This window comes from Lissotriton helveticus, chromosome 5_1, assembly GCF_964261635.1.
Source record: "Lissotriton helveticus chromosome 5_1, aLisHel1.1, whole genome shotgun sequence".
NCBI classification, from domain to species: domain Eukaryota; kingdom Metazoa; phylum Chordata; class Amphibia; order Caudata; family Salamandridae; genus Lissotriton; species Lissotriton helveticus.
In genome coordinates, this window is record NC_136065.1 from 1,580,495,006 (window position 1) to 1,580,520,627 (window position 25,622).

A 25,622-nucleotide genomic window follows, 5' to 3' on the forward strand; every position below is an offset into this window, starting at 1 on the left:
TGACCTGGGACTTCGGTCTTGAACTAGAGTCCTTCCCAGAATGATGACGCGACTCATGGCTCTTCTTCTTGTGTTTCTTCCTCGAAGACTTCGAAGCGTGAGCCGAAGATGACTCCGAGTGCGACCTCAAACGAGACCTCGATCTCGACCTCGACCGACGAGATCGAGACTTCGACGATTTCTTAATCTTCTTACTTTTAAGCTTTGCCACGAGGAGTTTCGCCTCTCTCTCTCTCAAAGCTTTCGGCGTCATCTTCTTGCAGCAAAGACAGTCCTCGACATCATGGTCGGAGCTTAAACACCAGACACAGCATTCGTGAGGATCGGTGATAGACATAGTCTTGCCACACTCGCCACAAGCTTTAAACCCAGTCTTCTTCGACGACATCCCGAAAAGTATGAAGATAGACACAATACAATGAAAATAGTAACAAAGTTACTGTAAGCTACAGTACGATCCCTGAAAACCGTTAGCGTCGACGACGCGGAAAAAAGGGAACTAATGTCATCACGCCGGCTCGGGCCTATTGTAGGCGTCGGTGACGTCAGCGGAGTCACGTGCGATGCCGTGCCTCTGTGACGTCCGGATCCACGTCGGCGCGAAGCTACAAAAGAATTTCCGAATGTTGCTGACGCAAGGGGATATTCACAAGGTGAGGAATCCACACGGCAGATGTATCTATCAGAAACAAAGTGTAATCATTCGGGCCCACCACCAGATGGTGATCTACTGCAAAAGTGTGTGGTCTGCAGCCCATATGCTTCAAACATAAATCTCCGGTTTAGGTCCATCCCTGGTGTCTTCTTTACTCATTGGAGGTGATTCTAATGTCTTGGAGACTAACAACTGTTCTTTTATAGCTCGACGGTCCCGGTACTCTGAAAGCACATCTGAACTAGATGGCAGAAAAAATCAATCTGAGGTGTGGTCTTTGCCCTGGTGTATAGTTTTTTTTTTGCCTGGATCATGAGTCACATCGAAACCGAAATTTCTACTTCAAAAGAAAAACAACATGCAACATCGACACCCACCACTAGATAGCAGGAGTGTGCAAAGCATGTGATTCACAGCTACAAACATTACAAACATTCAGTTTTGTGAAGAAAGGTTTAACCTGTTAACCGCAGCGGTAATTCCGCCGTGGTGCGGGTGTTCTCTTGCGCGGGCGCGGCTGCGTCGGCCATTGGACGTGTGCAGCACTACGAAGGTAGTGCTCGCGACGGCCAACGACCTACGGCAGCAGGGAAGGGGTTAAATGAGGTATCATTCATGTAAGCCACACTACCATGGACTTCTCCAGAACTCTAGTTTTCGAAAAGGCCTGGAATTGTTAGGGTTGCTCCAGTGCCGCCTGACTTCACACCCAAATACAGCAACTACCCACCTCTCTAAACAAGCATAGGCAATATGACACATTTAAACATAAGCATTCACAAATACGGTTTACATGAGTTGCATACACAAATGTTAATCGCGTAAAAAGACAGCCTTGCTGGTGTTGCCAATGATGAAAAGGGGTGGGAAGCAGCAACAATAAACAGCTTTCAGTATATAAGACATCAGTTTAATTAAAAATGCAATCCAACAGTGTGATAATTGAGTTTAATCTTTATATGTACAATAGCCCCTCAAGCTTTTCAATGGAAGCACTCTCTGGAAGGCGGCATGATACCCGAGGGTAAGAGAGTGATAAGGCTTAATAATAATATAATCTTAGAGACAGCGGCGGCACTGTCAAACCAGATCTAAAAAGGTCTTCAGCAAAATATGTTTGACAACCTTTACATGTTTGCATTTCTGGGCCTTTCCTGTCCAAGACGCTAGGTCTGCCTACACGAGTGATACTGTTTGTTATCAGAAGTGTGGCAAAGTAGGACGGTAAAACACTAGAAGTGCTGCACGTTTACAAGGCATATGGATAATCCAAAGTATGGATTGGTACAAATGTCCCCTATCCCTAAATTCAGATTTTATGATCCATTTAAAAAATGCATAGTTTTCGTTCGTACCTAGTTTTTATTTGTTAGATTTTTCAAACTCAAATGATGCCTTCATGGTACACAATGAAAAAATATCAATGTGAGCCACAGTTTAGTTTTTGCCTCTGGATATTGCAGGTTTCTAGAAATACAAACCTAACATCCGTCTTTGATTGGAAGAGTCTAGCGGATGTAACATTATATTGCTGTTGTAATTTACTTGAATGCAGAAAGCTACAGATTAAGACCTTGTTTTAGAATATTTTTTCTGTGTTTACGTTCACTATTTTATGTCAATTATTATTTTTTGTTTAGTATACAGAAATTGTAGTTTGCTGGGCTTCACTGCGGTTGTTTTCACAAATTAAAGTAGGTAGAATTTGTGTAAGCAATGTGTTACTTATAGGAGTGGGTGGAATTTGCGTAATCGCGTCACGCAAATCTCCGCAAAGCGGTAAAAAATCTCCACGAACACGCAGAAATTCTGCGAACACGCGGAATTGCTTGTTCGCAATGCTTTTTTCCTGTTCGCAATTGCTGTTTGCATGCTCGGGAGGAAATATCTTGTGAACACGCATTTTGACAACGCGAACAAGCAAAACATTTCCCGAAGTAGCGGAACGCAGAATTTTGGGCAATTTCGTGTTCTCTGCGGAATGCGAAATTACACAAATTACACAAATTCCGCGAATTCCGCGAGCCGAACGGAATTTACCGCCCAGGCCTAGTTACTTACATGTAATTCCAGTTCTCCAACATTGGTGTCTTTTATATATTCACATGCTTGATTCATTTCTAGTCTGACGACGGGGAATGATTCAAGCATGTGAATATATAAAAGATCAAATGTTGGAGAAATAGGAAATATTGATCACCACTTGGAAAATTGCAAAAACAATTGTTAAAAATTATGTTTACCTCTGCTCATTTCTGAAAGCTGGGAAAAGGGTAATATGTGCACAGCAACCCCTGTTGATGCCATTTGGAGAAGAAAGAAATTGAGCGCTTTTCCCCATTTTTCAGGAAAAAGCCTAATTTTGGCATACTTTTGCCTTTTTTGTCAAACCCATCCAGGAACATCACAAACCCTGTGTACTTTGACAATCCTCAACATTAGGGTGGCATGAATTTAGACTGGATATATTTTTTGGAAAAAATTGTATCACCACTTAAGCAGCATTTGCCATATGTGTCAGATAAAGAGCATAGTTAACCCTAAAAAGGGTCAAACTTCACTTCAACTGCATAGTTTGCTATCCTGGCATTTTTAGTGTTTATTTGCCTGTAAACACAGTTAAAAGGATTGCACACATGCACACACAACACTTTACAAATGCACACAGAGAATTCCATAAACTCCTTATGCAGGAGGCCCAGGTCAGATTCCAAAGACAGGTTTTCATAAGTGAGATCTTTTATTGCATTTTATAATGCCGTTGTCATACAGATTACATCATGCAGCTAGAATCTACTGTACAAGAATTAAAGTCTGCAGTGCAGACACGCAGCGTCGATACAAATACACAACAATGCTATTTCTTTATACATAATGGAGGGCGAAGGAGGGTAGAAGCAACTGCAGGGCAGAAGGGGGAGTGTGGCGTGTCTCCTACCTTTATCCCTTTAAAAACTCGCACTACTATACAATAAGCAGTTCCTGCTAGCCTTTCCCTCGCCCTCGGTCTCAAGGGCTGATCCACGCATGTGCCGAAAGGGGGTAAGAGGAAATCGACATATCAGGAAATTTTGAACTTCTCAGCTTGTGGTTGTGTGTGTTGCAAGCAAAGAGGAGTTAGAGGGAATAGTGAAGGATGTATCTGAGGTCACAGGGGTTCTGAGGGTCTAATAGGTTTGAGGGCGTAAGACCCTCATGATCCCAATTTAAGGTGGAGGTTTCTGAGAACATTAGGACTCTGAGTACAAAAAGCCGATGAGGAATCAGGCAGTCTGAAGGTATGAGCGGACCTGTATTGAGGGCAGAGACAGCGAGCCCCTGTCTCTGAAAACACTTGGAAGCTTCTGGGAGTATAGGTGGGGGGCTCCGAGAGTACTGAGAGTGTATGGGGCTCTCGGAGTGTCACAGACCATGAGGGCCCAGCTCTGACATTTATTGGAATCATTGGTGTTGATAAAAAAAATAAAAACGTTGCAGACTACTAGGACTAGCTTGGAGCCCCTATAGACACAAATCTAGAGGAAGGGTGAGGTTCCACACCCCAGGATCACTATCCAAAGGCATAGGAGGGTCAGCCATATTAGGTTTTGGCATAGCACTTACTGACACAAATGGGGGATATAAGATGATCCTTTTTTGGTCTAAAAACAAATAGACTGTCTTGCTCCTTACAAGAAATTACCAGGTATTCTTAAATTTTTTAGAATTCAGACAAAGATAGTGGTCATGGAGCGCTCTATGAAGTTTGACAATTAAACTTTGGAAGAGAGTGCATTTGTGTTTGGCATTTGTGGCTGGGTGGAGAGAGAGGGATGTAGAAGTGGCTGGAACTCTAGTGAGATTTGCAGTTGAAAAAGAGGGCCTCGAAATAAGTGCGGCTGCCAGTGAAGTCGGGTGGGGGCAGCTCCAAAGTACTATCATTTTTTGACTGTCAGATGTGATTTTTTTGTGGTTACTCAAGAATGGTGAAGTTCTGCTGGCAGTGAGTGCAAGGCAGTGGCGTCTGGCAAAACCTGATAGTAATGTTTCCATTTTGGGTACAATTCACTGTAATTCCAGTCGCCCTCTACTCCTCAACACACACACATACGTTCTAGCCTTAGCTACCTGATAAAGGAATATTCAGGTGTGTTGGAAAGTCAGTAGTGAAACTGGGAGAAGACTTCCTACAGGCTGGTGTCTCTGAATGGCTTCTAGGGCTCGGCCGTGTAGCGTGCGAGAGTGAGACTTTCTCCACTGTTAGACACTTAGGCTACTGGTCCATTGAATTCTAGTGGTACTGGTACGGAACACTGCATCAAAAGCTCCAACAAAATCTCTCTTGTACACCCACCAAGTGCAATCCCTCCTCCTGCCACCTTGTATATGATACTTCTACACTAATTTGCAGCCTCCTTGTTTCGGGTCTAAAATGAGTGGGATTTGAAGGGTCTGGACCAGGACAATAACTCTATGCTGAAGTAAGACATGGTACAGGTGTGTCCCTACAGATATCTAGTGTGACCCCCTCGGTCTTATCCCCCAGGTGGCAGTATAGAAGAGACGGGCTGGTAAGAGAAGAAGGAAAAGGGATAATAAAGAGGAAACAAACTTAAGAAACTGGAACAAAGGCTGTGACAAACACAAAAACAAACAAAATAAATGCTCAGCTTTGGCTTAAAACAATAATTTAATTTGGCTGACACTTGTAAAAATGAGCTTTTTAACTGTGGAGTGACAAGATCACACAGAAATTTGGTTTTATGCATTTGGCATAAAAATACATCTTTGGTCAGAGGACTGGGAAGTGGAAGGGTGGGGCTTATGACTAGTGGGACAAAGGGTACTACTGAATGGTAGAAACGGTGGGTTTTAGGAGAAAGGTCCATACTTTCCAAGCTGACAAGTGCATAAATGGCCTGTGGCATTTTGTACTGTGACTTCCTGTTGCAGGAATATCACAAATCATCATAATCAAGTGACCTACTCTCTGCTCAGGTGAAGTGCAGAAAGGACCCTGGTAGCATAAAATCTCAGGATCCTCCAATTTCCCGAGGAAAGTCCCATCAGTGGATTTTAAGAATTATGCATTTCCACCTTCAATTTGAAGTGTCTTAGATCTGCACCAGAATCTTATTGTTCACTCTCCAGTGTGTGTGGTGGATTGAATGGGAATTTATATGCATTTAGGGTATCTAGTGAAACTTAAAGGTGACAGAGAAAGGCTTCATTTTACTGAGGACCATACAGAGGAGGAGGAAAAGTGCGCAGGGTGTCATGTAAGAACTGTGGCAGAGGTGCTGTGGAGCTAGCAGCCAACACTCTGGGTAGACATCCTATTTACAGTCTGTTAAGTTAATTCAATGTTTCAAGCTCTGCTTACAACAAAGTAGTTGTCTATGGCGCCCTGGAACAGGTCAAGTGCTAGATTCTCTTTCTATGTGAATATTGACCATTACGGACAAACAGCGCAACATGTTCATGTGAGAAGATGCTGATCTAGGATCATGCCCCTTCTGAATCCAAGGATCCTGCTCCTGATTAAAGAACAAAAACCTGCGCATGTAGGAGAGCGTCTGCAGAACCGGCTGTGTGTAGTGCAAGATGTAGAGCGCAGGCTCTGAGCTGCGGACCGAGCTGTATGTGAGTAGGCTGTGTGCAGATCAGCTAGAACAGCGTCCACACAACACCAAATGTGGTGAGGCTGCCATGAGATCCCCATGGTTAATAGTAACCCGCCCTTAGCTACGCTAGTAATTCTGAGGTAATTGGTACAGTGTGCCACCAGCACCCAGAGAAGGATCCCAGAAAGAGCATAACCCCCCTCTCTAGGGATCAGCTAGAATAGACCTGCTTTGGGAGTATTCAAGGTGAGATTCATTTGGTGCCAGAGTGTGGGCTGGTGCCTGGTGAGATAGCTGTGGAACGACTTTGGTGACCCAGAGGATTAGGTGCTTTGAGTGAGGTGCTTACGGTTAGACTTTGGTGACGAGAGTTTGAATGGAAGTGGTGTTAGTGTAACAGCTTTGGTGGTTTTGCACATGAGCTGTGTCCTAGGGAGATATTTGACTTTGGTAACAACGCGCGAACAGGTTTAGGTGAGGTACACTTTTGTGACGATTTGAGCTGTGTAAAGGCTTCACTACACTACGTGGGCTAAATCATGGTGAGCCTTGTGTGTGAAGATCTTGGAGAATAGCATTTGTGCTGTGTCCTGGTGACAATACTGTGTTAACACTTTGGTGACAGGGTCCGCAGGAGATTTCCTCCTGTGCCACCGACGCTCTCATTAACTCTTTGGTGGCGTTGTGGCACTCCGTTTCAGGTAGCGGGGCCTCTTCTCACAAACAACTCCAGAAAACAGTCCGGTGACACGTGGTGAAAAGAGGTAAAGTTAAAATACAGAAGAACTACAAAACCATAAATTATAAATACACAGGTTGGAGTTTTGGCAGGAATACAATGCAAGCTGCAGGCATTACTCTGGACAGTGGCATCTTGCCAAGAATTAGGGGGTCGGGTCCTCAGTATGGAACCAGCTAATCGCAGGGCACACCCCACGGTTCACCAACGGTCCTGGCAGTGGTACATTGGCAGGCCTCGCTTTTTTTGTACCAGGACAGAGTGGTTTGAGGTACATGGTTAAATAATCCAGCAACCATGGATACTTGGTGCTATCTTTAGTGACCTCTCTCAGCCTTGGAGTGAAACATGAATGGATTAATCACAGAGGCTTGAGATCGAGGTGACCGAGCAAGGAAGAATTTGTGGAAGGGGTAAAATCATGATGGGGAGTGGCACAGGGGAGAGGTTACAGTGCACATCTGATATCCCAGTCCTCGAGCAGACTCCCCCATCTCCATGGCCGACTAAACGTTCAATATGATGCAGCCTGGTACATATGTGTTTCAAAGGTAATTATGGTGGACGAGGATGGCTGTACCACCTTATGCACTGGAAAAGAGACACCTTAGAGAAAGTAACGGTAAACTGTCCTGCTCATGAAGACACCCAGAGAGCTGGGAATGACTGCTGACGCTGTGTAAATGTGGTACCACAAAGATGGCCAGTCCTCCTCATGGCAACCGCGTATTCGCACAATAGGCAGTGGCAATTCGCGCTCCAACTCATCTGCGGCCGGGGCGGAGGAGCTGCTGTGTCATGGAGTAATGGCTAGGTGATCTGGGAACAGGGATCAGAGACAGGCAGTGTTTAACCTGCAAAGCCCCTCGAACTGCCTCCCCATACTGCAGAAAGAGCTCTTGCTGTTTTTGGTATGAGAATGCTTCCAAATGATGTATGTGTCCCACGGAGGTGGGTACACCTCCACCCCATAAAGCTGACGCAGAGACTACACACCGCGGTGAGCTCTTTGGGGACTCCAACGTTGCAGTCACTCCTCGTTTGGTCCCACTGGTAGTTGTGGCAGCAGATATAGGCCCAGCAGCATCTGTAGTCTTAGCAGGCAAAGTTTCTGCTGAGGGCTTTCAACCCGTGTTAAAGAAGGGAGGCTGGAAACATACCGAGTGGAAGAGGGTTGCAGACCAATGAGCCATCTCATTCCCCAAGTACACGCTCTTCAGTCTATGTCCTGGGGAGGGAATGCTTCTCTCCTCTCTTAGCCAGCAACAGAAGTCAAAGTCACGCTTCCGGAGAACGGCCAGAGGGAGGCGCCACCGTAGGTGTGAGTGGAAGTGCCTTGGACAGGACAAGGCATGGTTCCACTGAGGATGTTGGAACCACTGCCCAGTCAAGTGGAAGTGCTGGTCGGGCTGGAATGGTGCGGGAAAGAGTTCCAGGGTCCTATGGCAGGTCTTCCATCGGTAGTTCCTCTTCCGGGTCCTGCTCATCAGGAAGCATCACGTTCTGATTGGTGGTTGCCAAGTGTGATACTGGCCTGTTGTCATCTTCGGACTCTGCTGGCTCTTCTTTCACATTCATGTGAATCTGATGGCTGAAAGTAAAATTGTAAAGAGTCAAATTTGAGCCAAAACAACAATCCTACCTCAGCTTTAAAAAAGACCTAAAACATCACTTTCTCAACAGATGTTGGGGTCCATAATTCACTCCTATAACCTTGCCTTCTGTTTCCCCTACATTGGTTATCTTTCTGTTTTTCCTGGCCCTCTCTTCGCCCTGCCTTTTTAGGTCTCGCCTACGCAGCACGCATACGCGCTGCATAGGGGGGCCTTTAGCCGTCCCTCTGCTCATTTTCAAGCACATACTCATGCTTGTGGCTGCATCCACCTTGCGGGAGCGAGCATCGGCAAGCCACAAGCATGAGTGCAGTGCTTGAAAAGTGAAGACTGATTGTGGTGGATTTCCCTTTGAATCACTGCCATCTAGTGGTCACTGCCATGAATAGATGCACTTGTGCAGAAGCCTTCAGCGCACGCTGGCCTGTATCTTTTACACGCTGTAGCTTGTTTTAGCCTATTATTATTTTAGCTTGTTGTTTATTACGTACAAGCGAACATTCTAAATCCTCAATTTGCAAGGAACTGTACAAAATAATGAGCATTTAAAAGCAAATACTCTTGTATTGCTCACACTTATTTAAGGTTTTATACGCACCTCCAGCTTTTAACTCAGCATCTCAGACTGATTACTGTTTCCACTCACAATCCGCACATATTAGTTCTAATCGCTTGTTTATTCACTGCACTGGAAATCCAATCTGCAGTTTGCAATGATAGGTGATGAACCAATAATTAAGAGCTTACGGGCTTTACTTTGCACGGGGATGCCGAAACCCGATTCAACGGCAAGCTTAATTTCTCCTTAATGGAAACAGTTTCTGCGATATATGGAGATGCGAAGATCTAAGCGTATGATGAAACTCGTTGTCGCCTCCCCAGGTACCATAATGAATAGATTCGGGGGACAACTCTCAGAATTGCATTCAATATGGAAAATGTTTAATTTTCTTGCGAGGATTCCACGCTCACTATTTGGCATAAATAAGGGGCTCATTTCGCAGGGGCAGGCTCGTAATAACAATTAGAGAGTCCATTTCAAAGCGAGACACGGAAACAACGATAACCTTGACGATAATAACAAGCATTTGCAATGCAATAGATCTCGCATTTATGCGAATTTGAGCTATTAATATTGCAAATAACAATGCCTTTTATTTTCGTTTTTAAAACATAAATAAAAGGCATTATCATTTACAATGCCAATAGCTTAAACTTGGGTAAATGCGAGACCTATTGCATTGCAAATGCTTGTTATATATTATTCCTGTTTACCCTGACCCTACCCCCTTTTGCTCGTCACCTCCCCTTCTCCTACCCGTTACCCCCCAGACCCGAAAATGTGTTCTTCACTGTCGATTCTCTCCTCTCTGCCCTGAGTTGTTACCCCATCTTATTTTTAGATGCATATAACCTGTGATCCACCCTGAATTTGCCCCCCTTAGCTTAATGTGAGATGTATTTCCTTGTTTTGATTACCCAGAACAATTGCTTTTCTTAGTTGCTTCTGCTCATGTAAAGTGCTTTTTGCCCCCTTTTAACTTAATGTTATATGTACTTGCTTGTTTTGTTTTACCCTGAAGGATACGTTACTTACCTGTAATCCTAGTTCTCTTCCAGGGGTATCCTCATCAAAGTCATAAGCACTGAATATTCCCGCCCATGTGCGGGGACCCCGGAAATAATATAACATTTATATATGGAAATCACATATATACAGCTCCACATACATGTATGTACATATATCTTTTTTTCTCATAACAATGCCGCTCCCCATAGGAGGCTAAACAATGGAATTTCCCATATAAAGATTATTTGCAAACATATAAAAAACACATGAGGGCAAGTAACACTTGAACTCTGTTTTTTAATGAGCCAAACAGTCATATATCATGAAAACTGCAAATAAAGTAGACATTGTTAGCCTACAGGCTGCATTGCAAACCAAAAGCATAGAAAATGAAAGCATTTTCAACAAAACTGGCACCGTGCCTTTAAGGCAGCCATGACCCTTGGCTTTCCATCATGCCTCAGGGGTGACAGTTAGGTCAGTTGTTCTTTGTATAACCCTGAAAGTCAGGGCTCAACATTATCCATTAACACTTAGACAGTGTCTCATTTGCCTGGGGAGGCGGGTGGGTTGCTTATGACTTTGATGAGGATACTCCTGGAAGAGAACTAGGATTACAGGTAAGTAACTTATCCTTCTCTTCCAGGGGATCCTCATCAATAGTCATAAGCACTGAATAGAATAGCAAGCCCATCAACCACCTGCAGGTAAATGAGAAAAACCATGACCCAACAAAATGCAACAGCCGAAATCAGCTGTTGAACAGATTCCGCAAGGAGGCCTGGCCTACTTGGGTGTCTGCTCTGGTGTCTGACTCCAGACAATAGTGTCTGGTGAACGCATGGACTGATCTCCAGGTCGCCGCCTTACAGATTTCAGATATGGGCACATTCTGAAGAAAAGCTGTAGTAGCCGCTTTTCCTCTGGTGGAATGTGCTTTTGGAGAAAACCCCAGGGGTTTTTGCGCCAATTTGTAAGCAAATTTGATACAAGAAACTATCCATCGGGAAATGGAACGTTTCGAAGCTGCAAAACCAGATCTGATCGATCCATAGTTGACAAACAGTTGATCAGATTTTCTTATAGATTTGGACCGATCTAGATAGAATTTTAAAACCCTTTTCAGGTCCAAAGAATGCAAAGCCCTCTCAGCTGGAGTAGAGGGATTGGGAAAAAACGTGGGCAGAGAGGTGGTCTGGTTCACACGAAAATCTGACACCACCTTAGGAAGAAACGAGGGATGTGTCCTCAACACCACCCTATTTAGCTGGAAAACTGTATAGGGGTTTTTGGAACAGAGTGCCTGTATCTCGCTCACTCTGCGAGCTGATGTGATTGCTACCAAAAACGCAGCCTTCCAAGAAATATGTTGCAAGGTTGCTTTGTGTATGGGCTCGAAAGGTGGACCCATCAATTTCTACAGCACCAGGTTTAGCTCCCAGGGTGGCGACGGAGGTCGTACCGGAGGGTAGAATTTTTTCAAACCCTACAAAAAATCCTTAACAGCTTGCAATTGGAAAAAAAGAGGGTGGAGAGGGTGAGCGTCTATAAGCCGTTATAGCCGCCAAATGCACCTTAATGGAATTAAACCTCAACCCTACTTTCGACAGATAAAGTAGGTAAGGGAGAATGACCTCTTCCTGACCCTTGATAGGATTACAATTGTTCTGCATACACCACAAGTAAAAACGCTTCCACTTGCATGCATAAGAATGCCTCGTGGAGGGTCTTCTTGCTTCTTTCAAAATGGACATGTAGTCCTGCGGCAGTCCTAGGTGGCAGTATTGTAGGACCTCAGGAGCCATGCTGCCAAGTTCAGTGAGGAAAGGTTGGGTTGATGAATCCTCCCGTTCCTCTTGGATAGCAGGTCCGGCCTGAACGGCAGCTTCCTGTCAGGACACTCTGATAGATGTAGACGGTCTGTGTACCATCACTGTCTCGACCAATTTGGGGCAATGAGAATCATCCTCGTGGACGAATGAGCTAGCTTGTTCACCACCTTCGGGATCAGCAAAAGGGGTGGAAAGGTGTACACAAATGCCCCTGACCAGTCTATCAAAAGGGCATTCCCTTTCGATCCTGGTTGGTAGAACCGTGAGGCGGAGTCTCGGCATTTGGTATTTTCGTCATCCGCGAAGAGATCTATGGTGGGACGACCCCATGACTGGAAGATGTCTTCGACCTCGTCATTGAGAACCCAGTCCTCTCTGTCTTCGAAATGACGGCTGAGAGCCTTCCGCTCTCACATTTTGCTCTCCTGGCAGATGGACTGCTGTGACTGACAGATTCCGAGCCAGGAGCCAATGCCACAGATTTTGTGCCTCCAGGGAAAGGGTGCGTGAACGTGTTCCTCCCTGTTTGTTCAAGTAGTACATGGCGGTGGTGTTGTCTGCTTGTACTAACACTGATGTTGCTTGAATCGAGAGTAGGAAAGCTTTGAGGCCTAGATGGACTACCATCAGCTCCAACATGTTGATGTGGTAGGAGCGCTCTTTGGGAGACCACAGTACTTGTGTCTGGAGATGTCCCATGTGTGCCTCCCAACCTTGTAGTGAGGCATCTGTGATCAGTGTCTGGGCAGGCGGAGGTTGATGGAATGGAATTCCGACTTGCATATTTCGTCTTTTGATCCACCAAGGTATTGACCCTCGAGCTGCGTTTGACAAGTTTATTTTGTCGTCCCAGCGACCTGACTGCTGGTCCCACTTGTCCTCCAGATCCTGGAGAGGACGCATCCGTAGTCTGGCATTGGGGACCAGGAAGATGCAGGATGCCATCGACCCTAGCAGGGAGGAAATCCGTTGCACCGGCAACTTCTTGTTGTTCAGAGCCAGTTGGCCTCCGAAGGAAACACTTTTCCTACCTCGGAGTCTAACAGAGCTCCTAAGAAATGTATTTTCTGTGTCGGTTGTGAAGTTGACTTGCTGAAATTCACATGTAGACCCAGCCGGTGACATAGGTCGATGCATCTCAGGAAATTGTTCCTTACACTGTCCGGGGAAGGACCCTTTAACAGCCAGTCGTCCAAGTATGGGTACAGGAAGACAACCCTGCGGCGCAGAGCGGCTACCACCACCGCTATGCACTTCGTGAACACTGGGGGGCTGACTTCAACCCGAATGGGATAACCACAGGAATTGTCTGTGACGTTGAGTGATCGGGATGTGGAAGTATGCATCTTGTAGATCCAACAAACACATCCAATCCCCCTGCCTGAGATGTGGATATATTTGATGAAGCGCCAACATGGAAAACTTTTCCTTCTTGATGTACAGGTTGAGTGTCCGCAAATCTAGAATGGGTCTGTACTCTGCTTTTTGGCCCTTTTTCTTGACCAGGAAGTATCTTGAGTAAACTCCTTTCCCTCTTTGAGATACTGGTACCCGCTCGATGGTTGAGTTTTTGAGAAAGGTGGCCACTTTTTTTTGCAGGAGTTTTAACTGGTGACCCGATGTTGGCATTGGAGGGATTGAAGGATTGAAGGAGATCGATGTTGAAAACGAAGAGAGTATCCATTCTGAAGAGTAGCTAACACCCAGCGATCTTTTGTGATTGTTCGCCACTCTTCGATATGATTTGTGATACTTCCCCCCACTGGAGTGGTCAACGGCGCTGGGGGAAGGGAGAACTCATTGTTTGGATTTCGTCTTGTTGGAGTTGTTGTCGCCTTGGCGCTGATTTCCACCACCTCGTGAGGAGCGCCTGCCTCTGTATTGTGACTTTTGTTGCCCCTGTTGATCTTGATTCTTCTGCCACTGAGGGGTTTGAACCCTCTGTTGTGAAGATCGCCGATTGTACGGGCGGAATCTCTTACGGAACTCTTTTTTCTTTTCCAGGCCAACAGCCTTTAGTGTGTCCAGTTCCGTTTTCATACATTGCATTTCCTCGTCAGTGTGCGAACCAAACAAGGATGACCCAGAGAAAGGCTGGTTGAGGATACGTGACTACGCTTCTGGTTTGAGCGCTGTGCGTCGCAGCCAAGATGATCTCCGTGCGCATACCCCATGAGCATATCCATGCGCCGATAGGGTAGCTCCATGTTTGACTTAAATTACATAGTACAGTAGGGCCGCTTGGCCATTTTTATGTCACCATCCTTTACCCTCACGACCCTTCACTTTTCCATTTCCCTTCTTCCCAGGGGCACTTTGAACACCTTTTGAATCATTTATGAAACGTGTGTGGTAATCAAAACATGACAACATTGTGAATAAACAACAATGTTTGTGAATTAATTGTATTCCTTATAATTTTTATCCTACTTATTGTATATATTTGGTTATCTATTACTGGGACCCCTCTTCTGAGTGATAGGGTAGCTCCGTCAGTTGCAGCGCTAATGATCTGATTGGAAACCTGGCTGCCCTCCGTAAGGATTTCTTCAAAATCCCTGCGATCCTCCTGTCCTGAGGAAGCTTCTCAGTGAAGCGTTGTAGAGAATCCCAAAGGGATCTATCGTAGCGGCCTAGGAGCGCCTCCGCGTTGGAAACTTTTAGCAAGGAGGTCGAAGTGCCACACACCCTCCTTCCCCAGAAATCTTGTGTCTTGCTCTCCTTGTCTGGAGGTACAGTGGAGGAACATGCAACGGCATGGGTCTTTCTCGCCGCCGCAATTATTACTGAATCCGGGGGAGGGTCGGCTCTGAGGAAGAGTGGATCACCCTCTGACAAACGATATTTTTTCAGAATCCTCGCTGGAGCGGATTTAACCGTCGCTGGCGTGAGGAAGACTTCCATGATCGGTTCTATGATGCCCAGAACCAAGGGAAGCAGAGGTTTAGCTGCTGTCTTGTGATGCAGGGTTTCAAATATCACGTAAGACTTGGTTTGGCGAGCTGGCATAGGAATACCCAGCTTAAGTGCACCTCTGTCCAGAATGTCCTGAAATGTGTAGATGTCATCCACTGGAGAGATTCTCGACGGTGGACTGTTCGTCAGAGTTGGAGAATAGTCTCTATGTGAATTGTGAGTAGAAGACGATGAAGGAGTAGGAGATCTGTGCACTCTTCTCCTGCTCCTTGATCTGGATCTGGACCTTCGTCTGCGTGAACACACCGGGGTGCGAGTCTGTTCTCTGGCTCTTGAAGAGGATCGATCCCGATCCGCTGCCTGGATCAAACGAGCCAATGAAGACCTGTGTTGGGGACTGGAGTACTCCCACGCTGTTGTGTCCTTCTCAGTAGCCCAGTGATGCAATGGTCTGTACCATCTAGGTGACAACCTGATGGAAGGCGACTTCTGCCCTTCTCTCCTCCCAGGAGATTGTGCCGGAGGAGATGGGTTCACCTTTTCATGCAATGACCTTGCTGGTGAATGTCTTGACACTGGGCTGTCAGAAGACGAGATCACCATCTCCGGGGATCTGGATGTTGACCCTCGGTGTGAATCATGAGAGCCTGAAGGCGATGACGATAGGCTCACTGGAAGAGAGGCCTCTCCGGAAGGGCACTCAGACAGAGATCTGGAGCGTCTATGTGCTGCCTGGGATCCTGACGGAGACATCTGCTTTCTTAGAAGGGGGCTTGAACGTACCGTAGAACGTCCCCTGGACTTCGAACGCCTCTCCGACGCTGATGCCGCCTCCTTGCTTGATGGAGTTTCAGCAGATTTCTGTTTCGACGTCGACCGGTGATGGGTCGTTCGCGTAGGCGTCTTCTGCCTCGACATTGAGGTATGTTGGATCGACGTCGAGGAACCCTGCTGCTGCTGCCTCGAAGTCGAAGGAGGTGTCTTGTGCCTCGATGCCGAAGACCGGTGAACTGATCGCGGCGGAGTCCTGTGACTCAACGTCGAACGCCGGTGAGATGACGACGGAGTAACCTGCTTCGATGTCGAACGCCGGTGATGAGGCGTCGACGGAACTCTGTGCCTTGATGTCGATCGCCGGTGCGACGACGGAGCTCTGTGCCTTGATGGCAATCGCCATGGCGACGACGGAGTGATCTGTCTCGACGTCGTATGCCCACCTGGCGGAGATGGAGGCCTGCCTCTCGACGTTGAACGCCGCCTGGTTGAGGTCAATGGAGGAACCGATACCATCGAAGACGAAGTGATGATGCGCCGTCATCAAAGTCTTCGATGTTGTTTTCGTTGTCGTAGGCAGCTTTGACCCCGATCCCGACGCCGACGGAGAACAGGTCGGGACTTCTCTCGACGTCGACCGGGTTCTCTTCTTCTGCAGCCTTTTAGGAGACCTACCTCTTTCAGAGAGGCCATAAATCTGTCCTTAAGGGTGTGTATCAGTCCTGGCCTTCTTCTTGCCACAGGAAGGGGAAGGGTCGAAAAGGGAAGGCATTTTTGACAAAAATAAACCTTTTCTGCAACACAAAAAAGGCAGCACCTACACTCTAAAGTCAAAAGACGTCGAGTGAAAGTGAAAAACTTGAAGATGATCAAGATATTTTTGACAGAAAATCAAAAAGGGTAGGAGCTGACAATCCAGGGTCCTGACTGAAGGAGCCGGAAAGAACAACTGACCTAACTGTCGCCCTTGAGGCATGATGGGAAGTCCAGGGACATGGCTGCCTTAAAGGCACGGTGCCAGTTTTGTTGAAAATGCTTTCATTTTATATGCTTTTGGTTTGCAATGCAGCCTGTAGGCTAACAATGTCTACTTTATTTGCAGTTTTCATGATATATGAGTGCTTGGCTCATTAAAAAACAGAGTTCAAGTGTTACTTGCCCTCATGTGTTTTTTATATGTATACAAATAATCTTTATATGGGTAATTCCATTGTTTAGCCTGCTATGGGGAGCTGCATTGTTATGAGAAAAAATGACATATGTACATACATATATGTAGAGCTGTATATATGTGATTTCCATATATAATTTTTATATTATTTCCGGGGTCCCAGCACATGGGCGGGAATATTCAGTGCTTATGACTATTGAAGAGGATCCCCTGGAAGAGAACAATTACGTTTCTTGATTGCTTCTGCTCATGTAAAGCGCCCTGATACCTACGGGTCTAGCCAGTGCTATATAAACCCTTTCAAATTATTAAACAAATGAAGAAATGCCTGCAGATGTATCTTGTGGGTTTACAGAGGGCCACATTCAGTCTCCCAACACAATGAGTCCCACGTTCTACTCTGGGTTATGAAGAAAGCCTCAGTCTGAATCAGTCTCAGTCAAGTCCTGCTCTCTCTGGAACACACCAACGGTCTCAGTCTCAAGGTGTGTAGGCACCTCTATTGCTGTGGAATATACCGAGGGCATCAGTCCCCAACACTGAGTCCATACTGCTCTGAAACATAGCATGGGTCTCAGTCCCTACAAGTGACATTCTCTCCCCTGCCCTGGGATGCAGAGGGCATCAGTCCACAGCACTATAAGATTCAACATGGCATGAACTGTATAAAGGGTGTCAACTCCCCAACAATGCGAGTCCCGCCTCAACTCTGGGCTACACAAACAGCTGCAGTTCTCAGCAGTGTCATTGCCAGCTCTTCTCTGGAGTAAATCAAGTGTCTCAGTCCCCAGCAACGTATGTCACTCTCCTATCTTGGGGTATTACAGAGATTCAGTTCTGAGCAGTGTAACCGCACCCCCATCACCCTTATGCTCTGGAATTTACAGAGGGTGTCAGTAACCCAGCACAGTGAGCCCCTCTGGAGCCCTGGGATATATTGCTCTTAGTCACCAGCAGTGTAATTGGCACCCTTTTATAGGTCAAGCCTGGGCAGCGCATGTGCTGCTCTGCGATGCTTGCTGTATTAAGGTATTGATGTGAAGCTTCACCCAGTTTTTTCATTGGCTTGTGTCATTGTCCACTGTAAACTGTGGCTTTTCATTGGTCAATATGGTTAGTAGTCCCTCCTTAGTACTGCCATTTCTCATTTTGTAACCTCCCATGGAGACATCTCCTTACGTGGGTATTTACTCTGTAGGTTTTAATTACACCCTCTATTTTCTCTAAGATCTTTGTCCTGCCTGCTCTTGCCGGCAGGAAAAGGCAAGACAACTCTCCTAACGCATTTGCAATGCAACAGGTGTCGCATTTGCGAGAGTTCAAGCTATTGGCGTTGTAAATGACAATGCCTTTTATTTATCAGTTTCTTTTTAAATACATAAATAAAAGGCATTGTCATTTACAATGCCAACAGCTCAAACTCTCGTAAATGCGAGACATATTGCATTGCAAAAGCTTGTTGGGACATACCAAGGGCCTTAGTCCCCAGCAATGTCAGTACATTCCTTGCCATTGAAATTTACAGTGTCAGCCCCCCTCCTGCTCTATAATATACCGAGGGTGTCAGTCCCTATCACTGTGAGTTCCTTTGCTGTCCTGCTGGGAAATGCAGAGCGTCAATCCCTAGTAACATCAGTCGTGCCTCTTCTCTTGGGAAATGCCCGGTATCTCATTCCACAGCGATGTCAGACCCTCTCCTGCCCTAAAATATACAGTCTATCAGTTACCAGCAATGGCAATCGTGCCTCGTCTCGGATATACCAAGTGCCTCAACCCTCATTGGTGTCAGTTCATTCCCTGCCCTGGAAAATGCAAAAGTATAAGCCCCTAAGGAGTGCAAGCCCCTCTGTAGCTTTGGGGTACACAGTGGTTGCCCGCCCCAGCACTGTGAGTTTCGCCCTATCCTGGAACATATTCAGAGTCTCATCCTTTGTCTGGGACATAGCAACTATGTCATTCTCCAGCACTGTGAACCTCCACCTGCCCTGGGATACACCAAGATCCCCAGTCTCTAGGAGGGCCAGCTCCTCTTTTGCTCTTGGATACAGACTGGACTTCAGTCAAAATAATTGTTGCCCTCCTCCCTGGAAACAAGCACAAGCACTGCTCCGTCTTTCCTCCTTGATCTGATGGACAGGGGCCCACGCCAGGAAAGCTAGAATTGGTCATTTTTTTGTTATCACATGCAACAACGGAGAGACTTTCAACCAGTCCTCACCTGTACTGATGGGGGGAGAGCCGGGGACTATTACTGCCATTGCTGTTGACTTGTTCCACGGTGCTGCTAACATCGTCGTGGGCCACGTGCAAGGATGTGCTGCTGGTGCTGGTGTTCACAAGAGTGGGACTGTTCAGCAACGGAAAGTTACTCTCAGCCAAGGCAGCCTGGGAGACAAGAATCAAGATAAGTATCAAAACGGAGCAACACAGATAGGCTGAGACAGTCTGGTGGAGGTATGCTAAAAGAATGAGTGGAGGATGAACTACAGAGAGGGTGGAATGTGTGAGCCCTGACAAAAGCAGTGGGGGCGGGCTGTAAAAGGAGATTCACATATGCAGTCTTGGGACCGAAAGCGACAAAGAGCTGCTTGGTTTTCCTAAAGTATCTGGTATGTCAATGTAGTACATAAGCATTATTAAGAACTGAAGTGCGTAAGGCTGCGGGAAAAAACTGTAAGTAAAAGATTTGATTGACATGAAACTGAGAGAGGACTTTTGGCAGAAAATATGGGAGTGCTCGAAGGAAAACTCGATTACTGTGCATGTGGATAAATGGCTTCTCGACTGTTAGAGCTTGCACTTCACTAACCCTGCAGAGAGAAATGAATGCATTGAGAAAGGCCACTTTTGTGGAAACGAACTGCAGTGAACAAGAGTGAAGCAGCCTCTAACGGATGCCCCATAATCCTGGTAAGTACAACGCTGAAGTACCATGAAGGGACAGGTGACTTTTTAGATGGGATCTCCCTTTCCAGTCCTTTCAAAAAACTTAACAGGGATTTTGAAGACTGACTAGTGTTTTCTGTCTTGGAGGTAACATTTGCATTGGCTAGGTGTGACCTTATGGAAAAATATGGTAGTCCAGCCGCTTGTAAGTATAGCAAGTAATATTTAATGTCTTGCAGTCTGTCTCTGAAGGGCGGTTTGTCCATATTGCTACAATAATGGACAAATCTTTTCCATTCGGCCACGTAACACGCCTGTGAAGTGGGCTTTCTGTAGAATTTGCTTGCATCCCTCAAGAAACAGTAGGTGGCTGAATACTAAGACTTCAGGTGCGAAATCACAAGATTCAGTGCACTGAGGTGGGGGTGTTACTGTTGACTGTTGTAAATAAGATGGTGATAGATGACAGGGTACTTCTAGTTGATTACATGTAGATTTATTCCAAGACACAGCTGACTACAAACCTCGCCAGCTGACCAGACCTTCAACTGACACAGGTAGAACACTCTGGTACAAGTTAGAACACTCACAGGTATTCTGGGAGACTGAGAAGGTGAAAACACTAAGGAAGGGCTAATGACTACTGTCAGCCATATTACAAGAAGAATCAATATACAACATTGACCTTGATGTTGAAAGGAGGAGGTACGGACGCATTGGTAGCTTTTTGTAGGGATGAAATGCCATTTCCAGAAGGAGCAGGTACAACGACTGTCGTGTACAGGTTGCCGCAATGAGGATTAGCTTCATTGACGCTTGTGGCAATTTCCTCATTACATATGGAATAGTGGCAGTAGGAGAAAAGCATAGCAAATGACCCTGACCAGTTGTTTGATAGTGCACTGCTCTTGGACCGTGGGTACTTGGAGACAAAGCTTTGTTATTTTGCATTCTCACACTTGGCAAACTTCTAAAGTCCCCCGTCAGTGAAAGTATAGTTGGAGCACATGGGCAATGATTTCCTTTCTTGATGTCATCTGCTGAGCAGGTCCACAAAGTCATGGTCCACTCCTGGGGGGTGTTCCACTATGAGGAGAGCTTTTTGAGGAATGGCTCAGTGCCAAATTGTCTGCGCTAGCTTGGACAACTGGGATGAGTGCTTACTGCCCTGTTTTTGCAAGTAATACACAGAGGTCATGTTTGTGCAAATGAGCACCGTAATTTCAAATAAGGCTGAGAAACGTTTACAGAGCAAACAGAACGGCCATCAATTCCAGTACAGTGATGTGTCTGTGTTGTTGCTGGGGAGACAATTGGCCCTAGATTGTGAGCTGGCCAATGTGTGGTGCCCACCCCTTGAGGGAGATGTCTATGTTGATTGTCACATGCAGATGGGGGTTGAGGAACGACCTGCTTAGTGCCAAGTTTTTGTTGTTTCGCTATAGCCGTTTGTGCTGAACATTTGACTTTACCAACACTAGATCGTCCTACTTCCCAGTTTGTTGTGACCGTTGTCCTGCAAGGCACTCTTGCAGTGGATGCATGTGCAACTAGGCCTTTGGGGCTACAGCAAGATGCCATTATTCCAAACAGCTACATTATCATGCTTACTGCCAGAGAACGTGACGTCTGATAAAGGGGAAGCAGCCTCTGAAATGTCATCACTCCTGTGTTGCTAGGGTACGCTTTGCGGTTACTGTGCTCAGGATGACTCAAAAACAGTTGGGTTTGTTAGGGGCAAAGGTGAGATTTTTTGGCATTGATGGTGAACCCCAATGTGTAGGGGAGTGCAATTTCTTGTTGAGTGCGAGTGAGACATTGCACTCGGCTGCAGCTGCTTACTAGCCAGTCATCCAGGTATGGGAATACATTAATGATGTTGCTCGCAAGATGTGCTGATACTACTATTAGGCATTTGGTAAACACTTGAAGTGCTACAGTGACACCAAATAATAGAAGTTTGAATTGGTAATGAACTCCGTTTACCACAAACCTCGTGTATTGTTGTTGAGCTGAGTGGGTAGGGATATGGAAACAGGCGGCCTTGAGATTTAAGGGATTTAAGGTCACCATGTAGTCCCCGGCACAGAGCAGCAGAATGACATCTTGGAGAGTTTTCATCTTTAGGTGCTCTGACATGATGTACTGATTTGGTGGTCAGAGGTCGAGCATTGGCTGTAAATTACCACCTTTCTTGGACATAAAGTACAGAGAATAGATTCCATGTGCTTGTTGGTGTGAGGGAACAGGTTCTATAGCTCCATTTTAAAGTAGTACCTGCAGTTCTAGCAGCCACTGTAGATGCTCTTAGTTGATGCTGTGCTGGCATGGTGGTAGGCAAAGCAGTAGCCATGCCTGGGCAACAGCAGGGCGCAACCACTGATCTGAGGCTATATCCTTTCACTGTGAAAGGTATGTGCTGATTTGTCCCGTAACAAGCTCTGTCCTCCATGTGGCTGTTCCCCAGGAATCTACCTATGGAGTATGTCATGGACATCTGACCTTCCTGAAAGGACTTCTGACTGGCACTGCAGCCGTTGAGAAGTGACTGCTGTTTTAGCTGCAGCCGGCACTTGTTGGTGGCAAAACCCCAACTTAGGTGGCTTTTTCCTGAAGGCCCCTATGAATTTTGCTTTGTTGGTGTCCTACATATTTTCAAGCATGGAATCAGGTTGTGGCCCAAAGGTATTCACTATCGAAGGGCAAGCCAATGAGGTGCTGATGCACTTGGTCAGAATCCAGACACTTTAGGCCATGTATGTTGCTGAAGTACGATACTTGTGTTAGTTTCCCAGGAAGCAGGATCAACAGCTTCAGGGCCACATTTGATACTTGTGTTTGAGATTATCGTGTCCTCTTGGAAAATGCTGTTCTAACTTTTTTAAAGCGTTGAGAAAGTGCTAGATTTGCGCCCTCTGATGCCTGTTGTATTCTGAAGAGCAGGCCAATGCCGCTGGCAATTTGTCATTGCATGTCAACACTACAATTACCTATTTGCCTGTGTCCTCAGTTTTCTTGCTCTCGTTATCTGATGGAGGGTTGTCTTTGCTGCCTGCCTAAATGCGTTCTTGTAGTGTTGGCCACAAGAGAATTAGGTGGAACATGTCTGCGAATAAAGATGGGGTCATGTGGAGCTACTATATATTTTTTCTCCACCCTTGGAGTAACCAACTGAGCCTTGATCGGTTCCTTATAATTCTCTGTAGAGCATTTGCACAGAACTTAATGGATCTTCCATCTTTGAGAGCGTTTCTGCAAAGGAGTGATCCTCCTCTTCTACCACGTGGAGCTTGAACATGTGGTAGTGTAGCACTCTTTGGATGAATGCGAGGCATACGTTTGTGTTACCTGGCAGGAATTTAAAGGCGGGCCGTCTGGAGGGTCGACATTGTAGTCATGCCAACAGTACTCTCCATCATCCGCAGATGTTGGGTTCTTATATGGGTCTGGCAGGTCTGCGTATGGGTCCTGATCTGAATCTTTGTATATAGACGGAGTTGGAGGTGGTGAACGTGAAATGTGATAGTGTGGTTGGTGGGGTAGTTTATCTAGAATTTTTCTTTCTGGCTATAGAATAAGCCTAAAGCTCAGCTGAGTTTGCCTTTCTGAAGTTAAGTCGCTGATTCTTTCGATGTGTGTGGTTGATCAGTTGGAGGGGCTATTGTCATACTGAAAAGGAGGCTAGCTCTGAGGCCAAGACTGGTTTTGAGGTCTGCTTTGAAATCTGTTTCAGTTCAGAGTCAGGAAAGTGGGATCTCAATGTCGATACTGTATATTGTGAGGTATCTCTGGCGCAGACGATGCTTTTCGGGCCAAAGGTCTTTGGTTAGGAGGATGCCTTTCATGGCGGAGGAGCTGCGGCAACAGTGGGTGGGACTTACTATCAAGACTTTTTTGAAGAGTTTCAATCAGGGTCCTGGAGAAGAACTGTCTCCAAAGTCTGAGTCATTCAAAGAGATGTATTCTGGACACTGCTCCTCCTTGGTTTCTAAACTATAGGAGGGCCCACCCTTTTTGCGGTCAGAGTATGTTTACAGCTTTTGATGCCATTTCCGAACAGTGGCTCAAGAATACCCTGGCCACCATCTATCCCTTCAGGACCTAAATGATATTTTTGCACCAGAAGGCTTTATAAGCATGGCAAGCGACTCGCTGTCGTCCCTCAGAAGGCAGAGGTTACAAACCCAATGGTGAACTGACCATGGGAACTTACTACTAAATAAGGGAAGAATTTAAAGGGTGTGTTCTCCCTACCCTACCTCCTCATTCTCATATGACCTGGTCTCAGATTTTTCTGACATATACAGCATGTTGGAAGTTGGCAACGCCAACATTTTCAGCTCCTCCATAGCGCAACGGTACCAAAGCACTCAAAGTGACAGCTGAACCCAATGGTGGGAGATACATAATATTGCTTCACATACAACAGTGCTGGTCTAATGTACAGTGCACATACCAAAGTTACATCTCTTGATTCGCTCATGACAGCATAGTCATGGCACTGGAAGGTAGGGAGGAGTTCATATTTACAAACTATTACTTTTAACAGGTGTCAGTCCAGTGGTGGAATCTGGGAGACTGATGTTAACCAAAAGGGTTTATGAAGTAACCTAATTTTGCGGTATCATTTCATGCCAAATCTTTTGATGGTTCATCTCTTCCAATGACGTTACTGGTTTGCCCACCTCTAGGCTTCACCTGATATCATTTAGTTGGTGAATTCAGTCGAAGGCACAGACATATTAAGATATGAATAACGTGCTTTGCGTTACTTACACTAATCTACATAATATAGAAAATAACAGGTGAATCTGTAATATGTGTCGTTTGCTGCACTGTTTTATATGTTCTAATATTTAATCTCTTTCCCCACCAACCAACCTGCGACATGGGAGTAGTTTGTGTAGTAACGCTACGCATAGCTACGCGAAGTGCACTTCGCACTACACGAGCTACGCGTACTGCGTAGTGCACTGTGCAAAATGCTGTTCGCACTGTGAAATCAGTGCAAACCGCATCTTGCCGAGTGCAAGCGGTCGTTTTCTGCCGCTCTAGTAGATTTCTACTCGAGCGGCAGTTTTCTCAACGTGGACTGGTAGTTTCTCATCGCGAGCGGTATCGAGCATACGTTACCACTCGCAAAGAGAAACCTGACCTCCCAGCGTTGAGAATCTCGCCGGGAGGTTTATTTTCCACGCTAGCGATCGGCAACTTAATGTTGCTGATCGCGAACGAGGAAAAAATCTCGCCGGGATGTCATTTTGCACGCTCACGGTCGCCAACTTGACGTTGAGGACCGCGAGCAAGCAAAACATGACTGCCACGCTATGCGTATTTGCACTGTGCTACATGCAATTCGCGTAGTGCGAAGTAGCGCAAACTTCGCAAACTACGTGAGCGTAGTACTTCACCCAGGGTTACAATTTTCCCATGTAGTACCTAGAAAGATTTCTTATATAATGTCAGATTGAATTAACACAAAATACCTCTATTTTGCAAATTTGGTTTGACTAACAACAGTGCACTGATTTATCTCTTGACAGGTAATGGAGCACAAAGTACTTTTTTCTGTAAAATGGAGACAAGAGGAGGTATTGTTCAGTATGTAACCTGGAAATATAGGCCTTTAACCAGGCTACCTATTTGATCAAATTATGTGATCCTAGGCAAATCAACTTCACTTTATGTCTTTTTCCTTGAATGACAAATTTGGGAACACCTAGTAGTGTTCAGTGAGTAAAATGGCAAAACCCTTATTCATATGCTATAGAATAACAATGCCATTTTTTATATAACAAAAAAGTTAATTTATGTGCCTCATCTTTAACTATAGTATTGTCAGCCCATGGTGTGGGGTGAAATT

At 45.8% G+C, this 25,622-nt stretch overlaps 1 protein-coding gene across 5 annotated transcripts in view; it reads right to left on the minus strand.

Annotated features, from left to right (window-relative positions):
* Window positions 1-3,376: 3,376 nt before the first annotated feature.
* The window catches only part of FOXP4 (forkhead box P4), a 305,951-nt gene continuing 283,705 nt past the window's right edge, over window positions 3,377-25,622 (minus strand). For all 5 annotated transcript variants that reach the window (XM_078644738.1, XM_078644739.1, XM_078644736.1 and 2 more), the window contains exons 16-17: window positions 19,092-19,258; window positions 3,377-8,588 (exon numbers count right to left, since the gene is read on the minus strand). In XM_078644738.1, the coding sequence (XP_078500864.1) occupies window positions 8,438-8,588; window positions 19,092-19,258 (318 nt within the window). In that variant the 3' untranslated portion in view covers window positions 3,377-8,437. The remainder of the gene's footprint in view (window positions 8,589-19,091; window positions 19,259-25,622) is intronic.